Consider the following 16,366-nt stretch of genomic DNA (forward strand, 5'->3'; position numbering starts at 1 on the left):
ACGCGCTATCTCAGAGTCCGGCCCCCTCCCCCCGGCGCTGCGAGAGGCCGGGTCCCCCCCCCACCGGACCCGGGGCAGAGTCACCGCCCCCCCCCCCCCGGGGCTCGCTCCGGTACCTGGAGGCCGCAGCGGGGCGGGCGGAGCCCGGGGCGGCCCCAGGGCGGCTCCAGCGGGAGCGGGGCCCGGGGGGGGGCCCGGGGGGGTTAAGGAAGGTCGGTCCCGTCCCGTCCCCCCCCGGCACAGACTCACAGCCGCGGATCGCACACACGGTCCTTCCTCCTTTGTTCTCCCGGCCACCCCCCCCCCCCGGCTCTCGGCCCCTCCCAGCTGGGCTGAGCCTGCACCCCGGGGGGGGAGCTCCTGGAAAGCCCCAGGTGTGGTGGGAAATGTAGTTTCTCTGGGATCCGCCTCTGCGCATGTAGGATTGTGTGTCCCCCCCCCACACACACCCACCCCCCCCCCACACACACACACTGGGAGCTGCCCCTGCCACGAGAGACTTGGGGGACCCGGTCACATCTCTTATTGAACCCGCCTCCGCTTCCCGGCGAGCCCCACGAAACTCTGCTGCGGCTGCACCCCACCAGCCAGGCCAGCCCCCCAGAGTGAGCAGCCCCGCTCTTCACCCCTGCCAGACCGGCCTGGGCGTCAAGCCCCCCCCGTCTGGCGCCCGCCCGTAATCTCTGTACCGGAGAGGGGGATGCAGCCAGAAAAAAATGAGCTGTAGCTCACGAAAGCTCATGCTCAAATAAATGGGTTAGTCTCTAAGGGGCCACAAGTCCTCCTGTTCTTTTTGCGAAGACAGACTAACACGGCGGTTACTCTGAAAAAATATGGAGACCATTTTCGGTGCCCCAAAAGAACCAGCTTAGATTACGCAGCCGGGCCCACGGGGTACACGTCTTAAGGCACAAGGAAAACAGCACATCAGACTGGGCTGACTCCAGAACTTCTGCTAGGCGGAGGCTTTTGAGGTAGTACCAAAATATAGTAAATCCTGTGAGCCATGACCAAGCGTGGGGCAGGACCCAGCTGAGGGCAAGGCTGCCCTGATTCCACTTCCCATCATAGGCGACCATTTTCAGCGGGTCACTTTGGTCATTGTAGGGCCCCTGAACAAAGTTACCTGGATGGGGGAAAATATATTCTGGGGGTAGTGGATTCTCTCTCCTTTAGAGGCAAACATGACGACAAATGCCTCACGAGTAATACTCAGCTCAGTGGGGTTTGACTCGGGGCAAATTTTATCTCTGTGCTACATAAGAACGGCCCTAAGGGGTCAGATCAAAGGTCCACCTAGCCCAGTATCCTGTCTGATGAAGTGAGCTGTAGCTCACGAAAGCTCATGCTCAAATAAATTGGTTAGTCTCTAAGGTGCCACAAGTACTCCTTTTCTTTTTGCGAATACAGACTAACACGGCTGTTCCTCTGAAACCTGTCTTCCAACTGTGGCCAATGCCAGGTGCCCCAAAGGGAATGAACAGAACAGGGAATCATCAAGTGATCCATCCCCCGTTGCTCATTTCCAACTTCTGGCAAACAGAGGCTAGAGACACCATCCCTCCCCGTCCTAGCTAATAGCCATTGATAGACCTATCCTCCATGAACTTATTTAGTTCTTTTTTGAACCCTTTTATGGTCTTGGCCTTCACAACATCCCCTGGCAAGGAGTTCCACAGGTTCACTGTGTGTTGTGTGAAGAAATACTTACTTTTGTTTGTTTTAAACTGGCTGCCTATTAATTTCATTTGGTGAGCCCTAGTTCTTGTGTTATGAGAAGGAGTAAACAACACTTCCTTATCTACATCAGTCATGATTTTATAGACCTCCCTCATATCTCCCATTAGCCATCTCTTTTCCAAGCTGAAAAGTCCCAGTCTTATTAATCTCTCCTCATAGGGAAGCCGTTCCAGACCCCTCATCATTTCTGTTGCCCTTTTCTCAACCTTTTCCAATACAGCTGTTTTGAGATGGGGCAACCACATCTGCCCACAGTGTTCAAGATGGGGGCATACCATGGATTTATATAGAGGCAATATGATATTTTCTGTCCTGTTATCTATCCCTTTCTTAATGATTCCCAGCATTCTGTTTGCTTTTTTGATGGCCGCTGCCTGTTGAGTGGATGTTTGCAGAGAACTATCCACAGTGACTCCAAGATCTCTCCCTAAATTAGCTAATTTAGGCCCCCTCATTTTATATGTATAGTTGGGATTATGACAGGTTTCAGAGGAGCAGCCGTGTTAGTCTGTCTTCGCAAAAAAGAAAAAGGAGGACTTGTGGCACCTTAGAGACTAACAAATTTATTTGAGCACAAGCTTTCATGCTCAAATAAATTTGTTAGTCTCTAAGGTGCCACAAATCCTCCTTTTCTAGTTGGGATTATGTTTACCAAGGTTGGGATTATGTTTTGCGTGACTATGAGAGAAATAGGATGTTCCACACTTCTGGTCACCTCCCTCCCACCCCTGAGCAACTGTCTGGGTGAAGAATTTAAAATGATGTTGAAAACTTTTGTGGACCCACAGCTCAAGTTACCTGCTATTTCCCTATGAGGGGGTTTCCCCTGGGAACGCACAAGATGCTCTGCTTTTCAACTGCTCTATGGGAGAAGGATACTGGGCTTCTGGACCTAATGAGCATGGAATGGGAAGGCCTGGCCTCTCCTGAAGGGGAGACCATGGTAGAGGAAAAAACTCCTAGGTTTTGCCCAGGAGCCTCTAGTTACAGCACAGGAGTAACAGAAAGTCTGGTGTGACCATACCATGTGGAGTTGGGCATAGGGTATGGTGGACCAAGTTATGATGCTCATCCATGTGCAAAGAAATAAACTCCAGTTCTCTTCATGTGCCAGTATATTTATGCCTGCATATGTAATTTTCACTCCATGCATCTGAAGAAGTGGGCTTTCTACTCAGGAAAGCTTTACCCAGCAGTCCCCTCCCTTCCCCAAATAAATCGGTTAGTCTTCAAGGTGCCACCGGACTCCTCGGTGTTTTTAAAGTTCACTAAATATTTCAGGGGAAAGGGTCAGTGTGGCCCCCAGCAAGAGTTGGTGGCTGCACGCTGAGGCCTCCAGAAATTTGTTGTGAGAACCCCTGGTTCAGGGAGGGAATGGTGGTGCCGGGAAAAACCCAGGCAGGAGGAAGAGAGACTTAGGCATCTACCCAAGACAGCTGATGGCTAAGGAGCCTGGAACCTGGCATGTGTGTCCTCTTGTGTGTGTGTGGGGGGGGGGGGGGGAGGGCATACAGATGTAATTGTAGTTAATGGTGACACCTGGCTTCTGTCTGCAGGCTGCTTACAACCGACTGCTAGAAGGGACATTTCCTCCAGGCGGCTGCATTGATGAAGTGGACTCTAGCTCATGAAAGCTCACGCTCAAATAAACCGGTTAGTCTCTAAGGTGCCACAAGTCCTCCTGTCCTTTCTGCGGATACAGACCAACACGGCTGCTGCTCTGACACCTGTATTTGTGAGGTACCCTCCAGCTCAGGGGTGGCCAACCTAAGGCTGAGAATGAGCCAGAATTTACCAGTGTACATTGCCAAAGAGCCACAGTAATACGTCAGCAGCCCCTTTCCCCATCCTCCACCCCCTGCTCCCAGTGCCTCCCACCCACTGGCAGCCCCACCAATCAGTGCCTCCCCTTCCTCCCCACCCCTCTGCTGTTTTGTGGCATGCAGGAGGCTCAGGGCGGGGCACGGGAAGGGGTGGAGTGGGGGCATGGACTGTGGCAGAGTTGGGGTTGAGCAGGCCCGGTCCATTGGAAAGTCGGTGCCTAGACAAGGAGCCGCATATTAAACTTCTGAAGAGCCGCATGTGACTCCAGCTGCACCATGTGCCTGGACAAGAAGTCATGGGTTTAAATTGCAGCAGGGGCGGTTTAGGTTGGACGTGAGGAAAAACTTCCTAACTATCAGGGCGGTTAAGCACGGGGATAAATTGCCTACGGAGTCAAGACGATGAAATTCAGCAAGGACAAATGCAAAGGAACACCCAATTGCACACACACAAAATAGGCAATGACGGCCTAGGAAGGAGCCCTGCGGGAAGGGAGCTGGGGGTCAGAGTGGATCACAAGCTAAATATGAGACAAGAGTGTAACACCGCTGCAAAAAAACAAACAAAAAAAAAGAACGCAAACATCCTTCTGGGATGTATTAGCAGGAGCGTTGAAAGCAAGACACGAGAATTACCGTAATTCCTCCGCTCTACTCCGCGCGGATTAGGCCTCAACTGGAGGATTGTGTCCAGTTGTGGGCGCCACATTTCAGGAAAGAGGTGGGACAACTTGGAGGAAGTCCAGAGAAGAGCAACAAAAAATGATGAAAGGTCTAGAAAACATGAGCTATCAGGGAAGATTGAAAAAAAAACAAACCTGGGTTTGTTTAGTCGAGAGAAGAGACGGCCGAGAGGGGACATGATCACAGTTTTCAAGGACATAAAAGGTTGTTACAAGGAGGAGGGAGAAGAATTATTCTTCTGAACCTCTGAGGACAGGACAAGAAGCAATGGGTTTAAATTGCAACAAGGGAGGTTTAGGCTGGACATTAGGAAAAACTTCCTGCCTGTCAGAGTGGATAAGCCCTGGAATGAATTGCCCAGGGAGGCTGTGGAAGCTGCATCGTTGGGGATTTTTCAGAGCAGATGGGACAAAACACCCGTCAGGGACGGTCTAGAGAAAACTTAGTCCTGCCATGAGTGCAGGGAATGGGAACAGGTGACCTCGCCGGGTCCCTTCCAGTCCTACCATGCTAGGGAATTACATGCACCCCTATTAGTCGGCCTCTTGCCCAGAATCCCTTTGGGGCTGCATTCCCCCCTCCCCGCTTTGAATTCTTTTGGGTACGGTGGCTGAGGGGGGGCAGCAGAGCGGGAGGCTTGACACCCCTCAAGCCCGTCTGGCGGGGACGACGAGCTGGGCTGCTAGCCCTGGGGCACCGCTGCGCTGCCGGGCTTGTGCGGGGGGGGGGGGGGCCTTCCTAGGGCGAGCAGATGTTCCGATTTTATAGGGACAGTCCCGATTTCGGGGGCTTTTTCTTGTATAGGCTCCTGTGACGGACACAGACGGACCCACGCCCTCGTGTCCTCATTCTTCGCATTTGCTGTCTGGTGAGCCTAAGCCTCTCCCAGAGCCCAAGCAGAGTTTGTGGGGCGGGTTCAATAAGAGATGTGACCGGGTCCCCCAAGTCTCTCGTGGCAGGGGCAGCTCCCAGTGTGTGTGTGGGGGGGGGGTGTGGGTGTGTGTGGGGGGGGACACACAATCCTACATGCGCAGAGGCGGATCCCAGAGAAACTACATTTCCCACCACACCTGGGGCTTTCCAGGAGCTCCCCCCCCGGGGTGCAGGCTCAGCCCAGCTGGGAGGGGCCGAGAGCCGGGGGGGGGGGGGTGGCCGGGAGAACAAAGGAGGAAGGACCGTGTGTGCGATCCGCGGCTCTGTGAGTCTGTGCCGGGGGGGGACGGGACCGACCTTCCTTAACCCCCCCGGGCCCCCCCCCGGGCCCCGCTCCCGCTGGAGCCGCCCTGGGGCCGCCCCGGGCTCCGCCCGCCCCGCTGCAGCCTCCAGGTACCGGAGCGAGCCCCGGGGGGGGGCGGTGACTCTGCCCCGTGTCTGGTGGGGGGGGGGTTTGGCCCCGGGGGGGGCGGTGACTCTGCCCCGTGTCTGGTGGGGGGGGGGGTTTGGCCCCGGGGGGGGGCGGTGACTCTGCCCCGTGTCTGGTGGGTGGGGGGTTTGGCCCCGGAGGGGGGGGGCGGTGACTCTGCCCCGTGTCTGGTGGGGGGGGGGTTGGCCCCGGGGGGGGGCGGTGACTCTGCCCCGTGTCTGGTGGGGGGGGGGGGTTGGCCCCGGGGGGGGCGGTGACTCTGCCCCGTGTCTGGTGGGTGGGGGGTTTGGCCCCGGAGGGGGGGGGGCGGTGACTCTGCCCCGTGTCTGGTGGGGGGGGGGTTGGCCCCGGAGGGGGGGGGGCGGTGACTCTGCCCCGTGTCTGGTGGGGGGGGGGTTTGGCCCCGGGGGGGGCGGTGACTCTGCCCCGTGTCTGGTGGGGGGGGGGGTTTGGCCCCGGGGGGGGCGGTGACTCTGCCCCGTGTCTGGTGGGGGGGGGGGTTTGGCCCCGGGGGGGGGCGGTGACTCTGCCCCGTGTCTGGTGGGTGGGGGGTTTGGCCCCGGAGGGGGGGGGGGCGGTGACTCTGCCCCGTGTCTGGTGGGGGGGGGGGGTTTGGCCCCGGGGGGGGGGCGGTGACTCTGCCCCGTGTCTGGTGGGGGGGGGGGTTTGGCCCCGGGGGGGGCGGTGACTCTGCCCCGTGTCTGGTGGGGGGGGGTTTTGGCCCCGGGGGGGGGGTTTGGCCCCGGGGGGGGGGCGGTGACTCTGCCCCGTGTCTGGTGGGGGGGGGGGTTTGGCCCCGGGGGGGGGGCGGTGACTCTGCCCCGTGTCTGGTGGGGGGGGTGGGTTTGGCCCCGGGGGGGGGGCGGTGACTCTGCCCCGTGTCTGGTGGGTGGGGGGTTTGGCCCCGGAGGGGGGGGGGCTCAGAGCTCCTGTCCCAGCAGGAGCCCAACGCCCCCCAGCCCGGCCAGGCTCTGCCCTGGGGGGGGTCCCCGAGGGAGGGGGACCAGCCCCCACTGGTGTGTCCCCCCCCATTTTTACCTGGGGTGATTTGTCCTTGATTGGGTGGGAATCGTCCCCCCGAGTGATTTCCGAAACGGGACGAGGGTTAATGGGCAGAGCCCGGGGACACAGGGACCTGGGGGGGGGGGGCACTCTCTGCAATGGGGCCTGGAAAGGCCCAGGAAGGGGGGGGTGGAGCAAGCGCCCCCCCTGGAGAGGGCCCAGCTGAGGTTTCCCAGTCCCAGCTACTCCCCCTTCCCCCCCCACGCCTGCTAGTCCCATTCCCAGACCCCCCCTGCCAGCCCTGCCCCACAGCCACTGGGCTTCTGACTCCAGCCCCACTGTGAGAGCCACATCGCGGCCGGCCACGCGAAGGTCGGGCGAGAAGAATCTGTTATTGATTGAATATCACTGTTTAATCCCCTCACTTTTCCCCTCTTCTCTCTTGAGCTGAGGAATGGGGACATAAAATATCCCCTGGTATTGGCAAATATTTAGTTTGTGCCCCGTTTTTCTCCTCAGTTCTGAAATACGGATATCAAATATATGAAAAAAAAAAAATCTTCCTACTTTTCTCTCCAGGTGTCTGATTTAGTATCCCTGGAGATTTTCCCCATCTAATTATCTGAGAACATCAACCCTTCTCAGGAGTTTGCTATAAAACCCTTGAAAATTTTCCTCTTTTTGCTCTAGCTATCAAAAGCTTGACCTGAAATCCATTCAAAATTTTACCTCTTTCCCTTGTGCCCACTATTGCTAGAAAATCCCCTCAAACTTCCCCCCACTTTCCTCTAGCTTGTGATAGGATGCTAAAATTCCCCATATTTGCAGCCTTTCCTTTTTCTTACTAAACACACATCTCAAAAATTGGATGTTACCATTTCCTGTATTATCCATATCGGCTTTTTTTTAAAAAAATCCTCACGCGTTCAGAGGTGCTCCTCATGGGTTTTAATCACAACCTCGTCTACCTTTTTGGAGGGAACCTGTTGCCCGAGTCTCTTCATCTCAAAGGTTGCAGGGTGACCTCTGCTCCCAGCCCTCCCCAATCTGATGCCTGGAATTCCACCCCCTCCCCCAGATCAGGCCCTTTATCTCCCCCCATCCCTCCCTGTACAAACCCGGACAGAGACCTGGGCCCCTGATGTTCTGGGGATGGCACAGACCGCAACAGGGGTCAGGCCCCCCGTTGTGGAAGGCTCTGCACAGATCCTGACCAAGAGCTGGGTCCCCATTGTGAGAAATGTGGCCCAAACTGTGACTGAGGTCAGGGCTCCTATCCTACTAAATGTGGCTCTGACCTGGACCAAGCTGAGGGCCCCCAGTGTGCCAGGAGCTGCACAGACCTTGGCCAAGTTCGGGGCACTCCTTCTGTCTGGTGCCGCGGAGTCCAAGATCAGGGTCTCGTTGTCACATGCTGCAGAGACCCCAAAGGGCATGACAGACCCTCTTTCGATGTTCCCTCTCATTCCCCCCACCCCATGCATATGTGGAATGAATTTTGTTCTGTGCCTCAATATGGAGGTGATGTGTGGTGGGGTGGGGCCGAGGGGTTCAGAGTGTGGGAGGGGACGAAGGGCCAGAGTAGAGGGTTGGGATGTGGGCTCTGGCTGGGGGTGCAGACTCCCCCACTCCCTGCACCAGCATCCGGGTTGGGGGTAGGTGCCTCTCCCCACTGTGGGGGCTCTGGGGCTGGGGGAGAGCGTCTCTCCCCCCCCTCCCCCCCCGCAGCAGCTATGGGACTGGGGAGAGGCACCTGTCCCTGGCTGCAGCAGCTATGGGGCTGGGGAGAGGGGTGAACTTCCAGCAAGCATGATTCCAGTTTCCTTCCTTAGTGTCCCCCTTCCCAGCTCTGACACCAGAGCCTTACATCTGTGTCCCTGTTCCCCATTTCCCCCCCTTAGCCAAACACGATTCCAATTTCCCCACCCCCACTTCTCCCACCCACACCCCCACTTCCTGATTGACTGCAGACTATATAGTAAAACTTGAGTTCTGCTTAGCTATACCTTAATCAGTCATTTTACTGACATTTAACCAACCAATCCTAACAGATCATAACATGATTTAACCAATTATATCCCACCACCTTAGTTTACACTCAGCAAAATTAATTATACAGCAGACAGAAGCAATCACAGAACCAGACAGAGATTATACAGAAACAATAGCAAAGTGGGAACTATAATGACAAAACAATACAGAAGTGAGGATTTCACATCCCAGCTATGGATAAGTGAGTTCTTGCCAGACAGGATGCTATCAGACTAAGTTTCCTTTTACATCTTCTAGGCACTTCCCTTTCTCTGGAGGCGATAGGATACAATCCTGTCCTGATAGTGCCTAACAGCCCAATAGCACCTTCTTTCGATGTGACTCGTTTGGAAAGTGAGGAGGTGACCGGTTGCTTCCCATCTTATGGCTGCCTTTGCTGCTTAGCCAAAGGCCTTAGTCCAAGAACAGGGCCTCCGACTGTCTCAGTAAGAGAAGGCCCTTACACCAGCAGACAGTGATGTATTCTTATCACTTGGCTAGTTAGAGGTATAAAAAGAATCAATCTAAATTCTTAGAGTATAGGCCTTTACAGACAGGCCTGAATATCTATATCCTAACATTAGGGCTCGTCAGATGTGTGCTCTCTAGGGAGCATGTCACTGGCCAGGGCTTGCAGTCTTTCAGAAGTGGGGTGCTGGATTGTATTTACTGATCTCAAAAGGAGAAGACTGCTGTCAGACAATATCCAAAGAAATCTTGCAAACAATTATGCAAATAGACTCTAATGTTATTAAAACATGGTGTTACTATTCAGTCGCTTAAAAGTATGTAATTACAATTATGAGATAAGCATGCGAGATATGAACTGGCGTCTAATTTCCATCTCAATGCCTGATATTTTTACACTCACACCCACCATCTGTTTTGGGTTTTTTTTTTGAAATTTGATGCACAGCACCAGTCAAGTTAATTAATGAATGCATGTCAATTACTGCCTGCTTTCTGTTGCAAAAGCATCTGATTGAGCAGCTAATTAAAACTGTACCACTGTACGTGGAAATGCCTCAGAGCTTCGCTCTAGTGTGCTTAAATGTGAAGGAAAAGTTTCTAAATTAGATACATGGCAGGATGGTAAACGGGGAAAATACACAGAAGTGCCTCTACCGAGTCCTGTTGACTTCTTGTCCCAACCCCCTGCATAAGTTCTGGCCTCTTGGTCAACTGAGCTCCCAGTCCCACATCAGCTGTGCCCTCTCCTAGCCTAACCCATTTCTACTGCAGTTCTTCATCCCCCTCATCCAGGCAGGGGGTTGGTGCTACAGCCCCTTAGACACCTGCATCAGTCACTGTCTCACATACTGGGGCTCTTTAGATTTCAAGGAATGATTTATCAGAGTTACTGACTCTGGGAGGTGGGAGAGAGGAGAGGGAGTTTGCTCCCCACACTCTGCAGGGCCATGTTACCTCATCCTCCACCCTCCCCCATGTGTCTCTGCTCATGTGTCAGAGTGTCACCTTCTGATCATAATGCCACTGGCCTCAGCAGAGCTCCCAGACAGGAGCTACCTCATGATGGGGTTACATCCCAGGGAGGGTGTAATTATCCTCTAAGCAAGTATTACAGTCTAGGAAGTGAAAAAATTAAAGTATTTCATTACTTAAAAGTAGGCTTGAAAGGGTTGGGTTTTTAATCAGTAAATGTCAAGTTCACTGCACATGCAAACAGATGAAAAAAATATGTATATAGGCAAAGTGACAAATGCTGCTGGAGTAAGTGGAATTTGATTGAAGGATATTTACACTGTATATTTTGCATGTGACATTGACAATTTGTTTGAACAGCTCTAAAGATCTAGCTTCTTTGAATCTCAGCATTTAATCAAATCAGTTATTGTCTGGCCACCCCGATAACTTCCCACAGTGCTGAACACTGAAATGGAAGAAAGGGTTTAAAATATATACACTGATATCAGTTAAAATTATTAATAAAAAATGGACAAAATGGATTCAGCAAAGCCAGCCAAACAGCAATTGCAGTATGCTAGGGGATGGAAATTCACAGCTAAGGAACCCAATCTTAATTCTGCCCTGTAGTGACACCAGGTAATCGCCATAGGGCTACGAATAAGGCATTTTACTGTATAAAGCCCCAGATTAGATTATACCAATTTGTAAAGACATACAAGATTTCTTCCTCAGGGTATCACCTTCACTGGGTTGTTTCTTTTATTGGTAATTCATGGATATTAAGGTCAGAAGGGACCATTATGATCATCTAGTCTGACCTCCTGCACAACGCAGGCCACAGAATCCCACCCACCCACCCACTCCTGCGATAAACCTCACCTATGTCTGAGCTATTGAAGTCCTCAAATCAGGGTTTAAAGACTTCAAGGCGCAGAGAATCCTCCAGAATTCACAGAAGTCAATAGATAAATAATGTTCTATCAGTTATGAAGTGGCCATTTCAGATTTCTGGGGAGTGTCTATAATTTTGCATGAGGGGCCAGGTCCTTTGAGCGACGGAGCCTTGGTTTCATTTTAACTTGTGCATGCTCAGCAGCTTCTGGATTTTGGTTCAAAGTATTAACAGGTTTCCCTGGCCTGTTCTTACAAGTACTGCTATAGAAAGTAGGGAGGGGCAGGAACTCACTGCAGGATCAGGAGCTGAGTCCCTTTGATATTTATAGCTCATCAGAAGGAGGACGGGGATTGGTGGGTGTCTAGGGATTTAACACAAATATCATTGTTAATGAATTTTCATCTTCTAATGCCCATAACCCACTAATTATCCCTGGCTGCCCCCGGGAGTCTGGGGAGGGAGTACTAGTAAACTCCTTTGGCCACTGTGGAAACTAAGGGACAAGGATCCTTCACATCCCAGGGTGGGGAAGGACCCTCAGGGGCTGGCTGCAGTCTCCCCTTGCTGCTGTGAGAGGAATGGGGTGATACACCCATGGGCAGATGGGAAATTAATTTCTTCCAGGGGGTTGAAAATGTTTGGTTTAGAGTCCTGCGCTCGGTCTTCCTGTTGGTCTCCTTCTGCCACTTTCAGATCTCTTGGAGACAAGGTGGGTCAGGGAATTTCTTTTAGGACCAATTGGAAAAAAGTTACTTCTCCAATATCCTGGGACTAATCTGGTGCCAACAACTTTCAGTCTCACTCCTTTTCCCTTTGTACCCCCTCCCAGTCACCTCCCTCTCAGCTGGGACTGCCCCATATGACGGGGCAATTAGGGTTCACTGCTGGAGGTGGATTGTGTTTCCCCCAGTACTAACGGGAGCGGATGCCTGTGTGCATCAGAGAGGAGGAGCTCTGGACTCACACTCATAAGGGGACGATATGGGAGCGGATGTTTGTGCAACGTGTGAGCTCTTGGTAAAATGCAAGACTGAGCAGTCGCTGCTCCCCCATAGGATGATTTTATTCACTATTTCTCTTCTCTCCTCCACTGATTTTTGTCCCCTTCTCTCTAAAGCTCCAACCTTTGTTTAAAACCTCCTTAGATTTGGGGTGTTTCCCCACCCATTTTATCAGCAGGATTTGTCCTTGCCTGGGTGGGAAATTGTTGACTCGAGTCTCTTCCCATTTGGGAAGAGAGTTAGTGGGTGCAGTTTGAGACAGCCTGGAGGCAGGGCTGCCTCTGGGACTGGGAGCAGGGTGGCTGTTCTCTGCCAGCAACAGAGTGTGGCAGGAGCAGAGGAGGAGCATGTGTCCCCCATGGAGACTGCCCAGCCCCAGGTAGCCCAGTCCCAGCTGCTTCTACCCCCCAGCGTGACTCAAATCTCTTGACCCCTCCAACTACCAACCTTCTCTTGCTGCTACTCCTTCGTGACTGGCAAAGGAGCGCTAAGCTCTATCCCCTTCTCTTGGTCTCTGAAAGTTGCCTTGCCCAGGGCTTTGCTGCCTGTGTGAATGGCAAGTAGGGTTGGGGAGCCATCACTTTCTGTGTATTTACTGAACATTCATCTAGTCACTGACACCTTCATTAATTCAGAGTTAAAGTTGCCCAGCAGTATGTTGGGCCCTGCCAAAATGCTGAGTTCAGCAAAACTGGGAAAAACAGAGCTAATGTACATGCCAATGCAACCTTAACTCTGTCCCCTGGAGCTGTCAGCCACTGGGCATCCTCTGTACTCACCATATTAGGTGTAGCTGCACCGATTGGGAGAGGTGTTAGTCAGAGCAGCTTGTGGAGGTGTGATTGTGATAGGAGGAGATCTGGGTCTGAATGTCCCATGTGTGCGGTGAATGGAAAGAGGTGCATGTGTACCTTGAGCTTCCAGTCTGTATCATTTCTGCACCAAGCTGTGCACGTTGCCAGCGAGAAGCAAGGGACTCTCTCCTAAAGGGGACGCTCCACCACCTACAGACTTGTGACCTTGCTGGGATGGACTCGGCCCCCACAGTCTTGGCTTCTGCTATTACGGTCACATCGGCATCAGGATCTGTCAAGGTTCCTTCCCCACTCTGAACTCTAGGGTGCAGATGAAAGACCCCTAAGCTTATTCTTACCAGCTTAGGTTAAAAAACTTCCTCAAGCTACAAACTTTGCCTTGTCCTTGAACCCTATGCTGCCACCACCAAGCGTGTTAAACAGGGAAAGAGCCCACTTAGAGACGTCTTCCCCCCAAATATCCCCCTAACCCTACACCCCCTTTCCTGGGGAAGGCTTGATAATAATCCTTACCAATTGGTACAGGTGAACACAGATCCAAACCCTTGGATGTTAACAATGAAAAAATCAATCAGGTTCTTAAAAGAAGAATTTTAAGAAAAAGTAAAAGAATCACCTTTGTAAAATCAGGATGGTAAATACCTTACAGGGTAATCAGATTCAAAACAGAGAATCCCTCTAGGCAAAACCTTAAGTTACAAGAATATACATTCCATCCAGCAGAGCTTATTTTACCAGCCATTAAACAAAAGAAAAATCTAATGCATTTTCTAGCTAGCTTACTTACTAACTTAACTTAACAGGAGTTGGAAGACTTGCATGTCTGATCTGTTCCCAGCAAAAGCATCACACAGACAGACAGACCCTTTTGTCCCTGCCCCCGCCCCATCCCCGCTCCAGATTTGAAAGCTTCTTGTCCCCTCATTGGCACCTGACCCAAAATCCCCAATGAGGTTACCTTAGCTTCTTAACCCTTTATAGGTGAAAGGACATTGCCTCTGGCCAGGAGAGATTTTATAGCAGTGTGTACAGAAAGGTGGTTACCCTCCCCTTTATATTTATGGCAGGATCCCTGTTAATGGGAGGAGTTCACCATGTCTCAAGAGTTTCACACTAGTGGGAGGGGGCTAGGCCTGTCTGGAATAAGGTCACTCTGCTTCACAGTGTGGTAGAACCTAAAATGTCCATTAGCAGGGAAAAAATCTGGGGGGCACGCAAAAAATCTGCTTATGGAATGGACAAAACCCCTGTCTGAATTCTCATGTTGCCCTTCTCGCCCTGGCAGGCTGCGGAATAACATCCAGGTTTCACTCCAGATCATCCCGTCCTCCCAGGGGGAAGGAAATGGCTGCAATGGAGCTGGCTCAGGTAAGGGATTATCAGGGAGCTGGTGGTGGGCTCTGCTTGGAGGGAGAGGAGCAGTAAATGCATAGGAGGGTGGGAGCTGCTAGAGGCAGTGGGAGGCAGGAACTATCTAGGGTGGAGAAAGGGAGGGGACAGGATGTGACAAACTTGCTGAGACTTGTGTAATCTGGGGCCTAGTTTCAATGAATAGGAGTGGAACCTCCCCTCTTTGTGGAACAGTAAATAACCCCTTGTCCAGGGCTGGGAAAACTTCCCAGACCCCCAGTGCTGGAGCCTGAACCGACGGACACTTCATTACTTACTGCCCAATCTTTGTGGCAGCTGCAAACTTTATCAGTGATGATTTTATCTTCTAGGTCATTGATAAGATGTTAACTAGCACAGGGCCAAGAACCAGTCCCTGTAGGAAACCACTAGACTACATCAACTTGATCAGGATTCCCCATTTAGAATCGCAGTTTGAGATCTATCAGTTAGCCAGCTTTTAATCTATTTAATGTATGCGGTGTTTATTTTGTACCATTCTAATTGTTTAATCAAAATATTGTACTGAACCAAGTCAGATGTCTTACAGAAGTCTCAGGATAGTACACCAATACTCTTAACTTTCTGTTACCTGGGGTTTTCAGAAACTCCTTAACCATGTCACTCCAGGCAGTCAGGAATAAATCAATGGGAACACAGCAATTCTCTCTGATCAAGGAGTAATGCAAGTAAGCCTGCTCCTGTCTAACACTGCATTTTATGAGATTTAAGCACACACAAACATAAGCAATAGGTTTAGAACATCCCAATTCTGGGATGGTATTGAGTAATCAACGATGGGTCAGTACTGGCCAAATGCCTCCCTGCTGGGGAGTAAAGATGACAGGAAAGACTTCTCTCCAAGGATAGCTCCAGATGACTGCTCCAAAGTACACTCTATTATCTAAGCTATTTACATGGCCCTGCTCTCCCATGAATAGTGGGGTTGTGACTGGGACAGCAGGTACTGAGTGAGGGACTCTTGTTCTTTCAGGGGCCGGTGACTTTCGAGGAGGTGGCTGTGTATTTCACCAAGGGGGAGTGGGCTCTGCTGGACCCCGCTCAGAGAGCCCTCTACAGGGACGTCATGCAGGAGAACTATGAGACGGTGGCCTTGCTGGGTAAGGAGTCCTGTCCCCTTGGTTATTGGAAGGTGTGTCATCTCTGACGAACCTGATTAGTAATTTTATAGTGTTACTAATGCTACTCCTGGGGGAATTGTGCCCAAAATTAAAATTCTGCACCAAATACTAAAAATTCAGTGCACAATATTTTAAAATTTGTCAAAATTCTGCATATTTGTCAAAATAATGCAATATAATCCAGCTAGTTCCAATTATTTTGGTAATTTATTTAAACTGCAATACAATGGATGGAGAATGGGACTGGGGAGCACTGGAGGAAAAAAAAATCACCAAACCCCCTCAGTCTAATAGTAGCTACTATTGACCCTTTAGTTCTAATTATTAGTCAACAAATATACGAAGCCCTACGCTCAGCGTTACATCCTAGAACATGAAGGACGATTTATACTGGCTACTGACCATCTCCAAAAGAGGAGAATAGAAAACAGTTCATGGAGCACATTTTCATAGGAATTTTTTTGGTCCAAAAAATTCAGTCCTAATCACTAACACACCAAGAGCATTTATAAGGCCATACTGTCCTTTAGAATAAGGTTCCTTTGCACCACTCTGGTAATGTAAAGGAGCCTTAAAATTTTTACACCTGTTTTATACTCCTGGGGGAATTCACTAAGAACAATGGGAAGAATTCACCGAGCAGACAGGCTGCTACATTCTCCTCTGCCTGAGGCAACAGAGCCTGCCCCCACACCTACCGCTTCAGAAATACTCCAAGCCCCCTACTCCATGCCACGCATGCTGCAATAGTGAATTTCTCACACACCCCCCCACCCCTAGGCAGTGATTTACTTCTCAGCAAAGAAATCTGGGTGTGGGAGCAGGAATTCTGTGTACACTCACCGATGCAAATTCCCCCAGAAGTAAACAAGTTTTGACAAGTTTCCTTGCCCACCCTTTTTGGCCTTATCTCCCACCCACTAGTATAATTTTTTGGACATTTGCATTTTTTGGTTCTGTCAGTCACTTTAAAATATCCTTACTGGATGCATTAAAATTACATTAATAACTAAAATATGCTGTCCGTACAATTCTGAATTAAGTTGTGTAAAC

The 16,366-nt window shown here is 51.4% G+C and overlaps 2 protein-coding genes across 7 annotated transcripts in view; one reads left to right on the top strand and one right to left on the bottom strand.

Moving 5' to 3' along the window:
- Positions 1 to 13,207, bottom strand: part of LOC140904238 (uncharacterized) — a 49,036-nt gene extending 35,829 nt beyond the window's left edge. Inside the window, exon 1 of one of the 3 annotated variants that reach the window (XM_078850938.1) lies at positions 12,879 to 13,207. In XM_078850938.1, the coding sequence (XP_078707064.1) occupies positions 12,879 to 12,901 (23 nt within the window). In that variant the 5' untranslated portion in view covers positions 12,902 to 13,207. The other 2 variants (XM_078850937.1, XM_078850936.1) reach the window with 2 other exon arrangements.
- Positions 5,390 to 16,366, top strand: part of LOC140904224 (uncharacterized) — a 31,030-nt gene continuing 20,053 nt past the window's right edge. For 3 of the 4 annotated variants that reach the window (XR_013635105.1, XM_073326655.2, XM_073326654.2), the window contains exons 1-3: positions 5,401 to 5,573; positions 14,068 to 14,150; positions 15,166 to 15,292. Coding sequence is in view for 3 of the 4 variants with exons in the window: in XM_073326655.2 (XP_073182756.2) it covers positions 14,127 to 14,150; positions 15,166 to 15,292 (151 nt within the window). In the remaining variant the exon portion in view is untranslated. Of the gene's footprint in view, positions 5,574 to 14,067; positions 14,151 to 15,165; positions 15,293 to 16,366 lie in introns of all 4 variants that reach the window. The other variant, XM_078850928.1, reaches the window with a different exon arrangement.

The sequence above is a fragment of the Lepidochelys kempii genome, chromosome 28 (genome assembly GCF_965140285.1).
Source record: "Lepidochelys kempii isolate rLepKem1 chromosome 28, rLepKem1.hap1, whole genome shotgun sequence".
NCBI classification, from domain to species: domain Eukaryota; kingdom Metazoa; phylum Chordata; order Testudines; family Cheloniidae; genus Lepidochelys; species Lepidochelys kempii.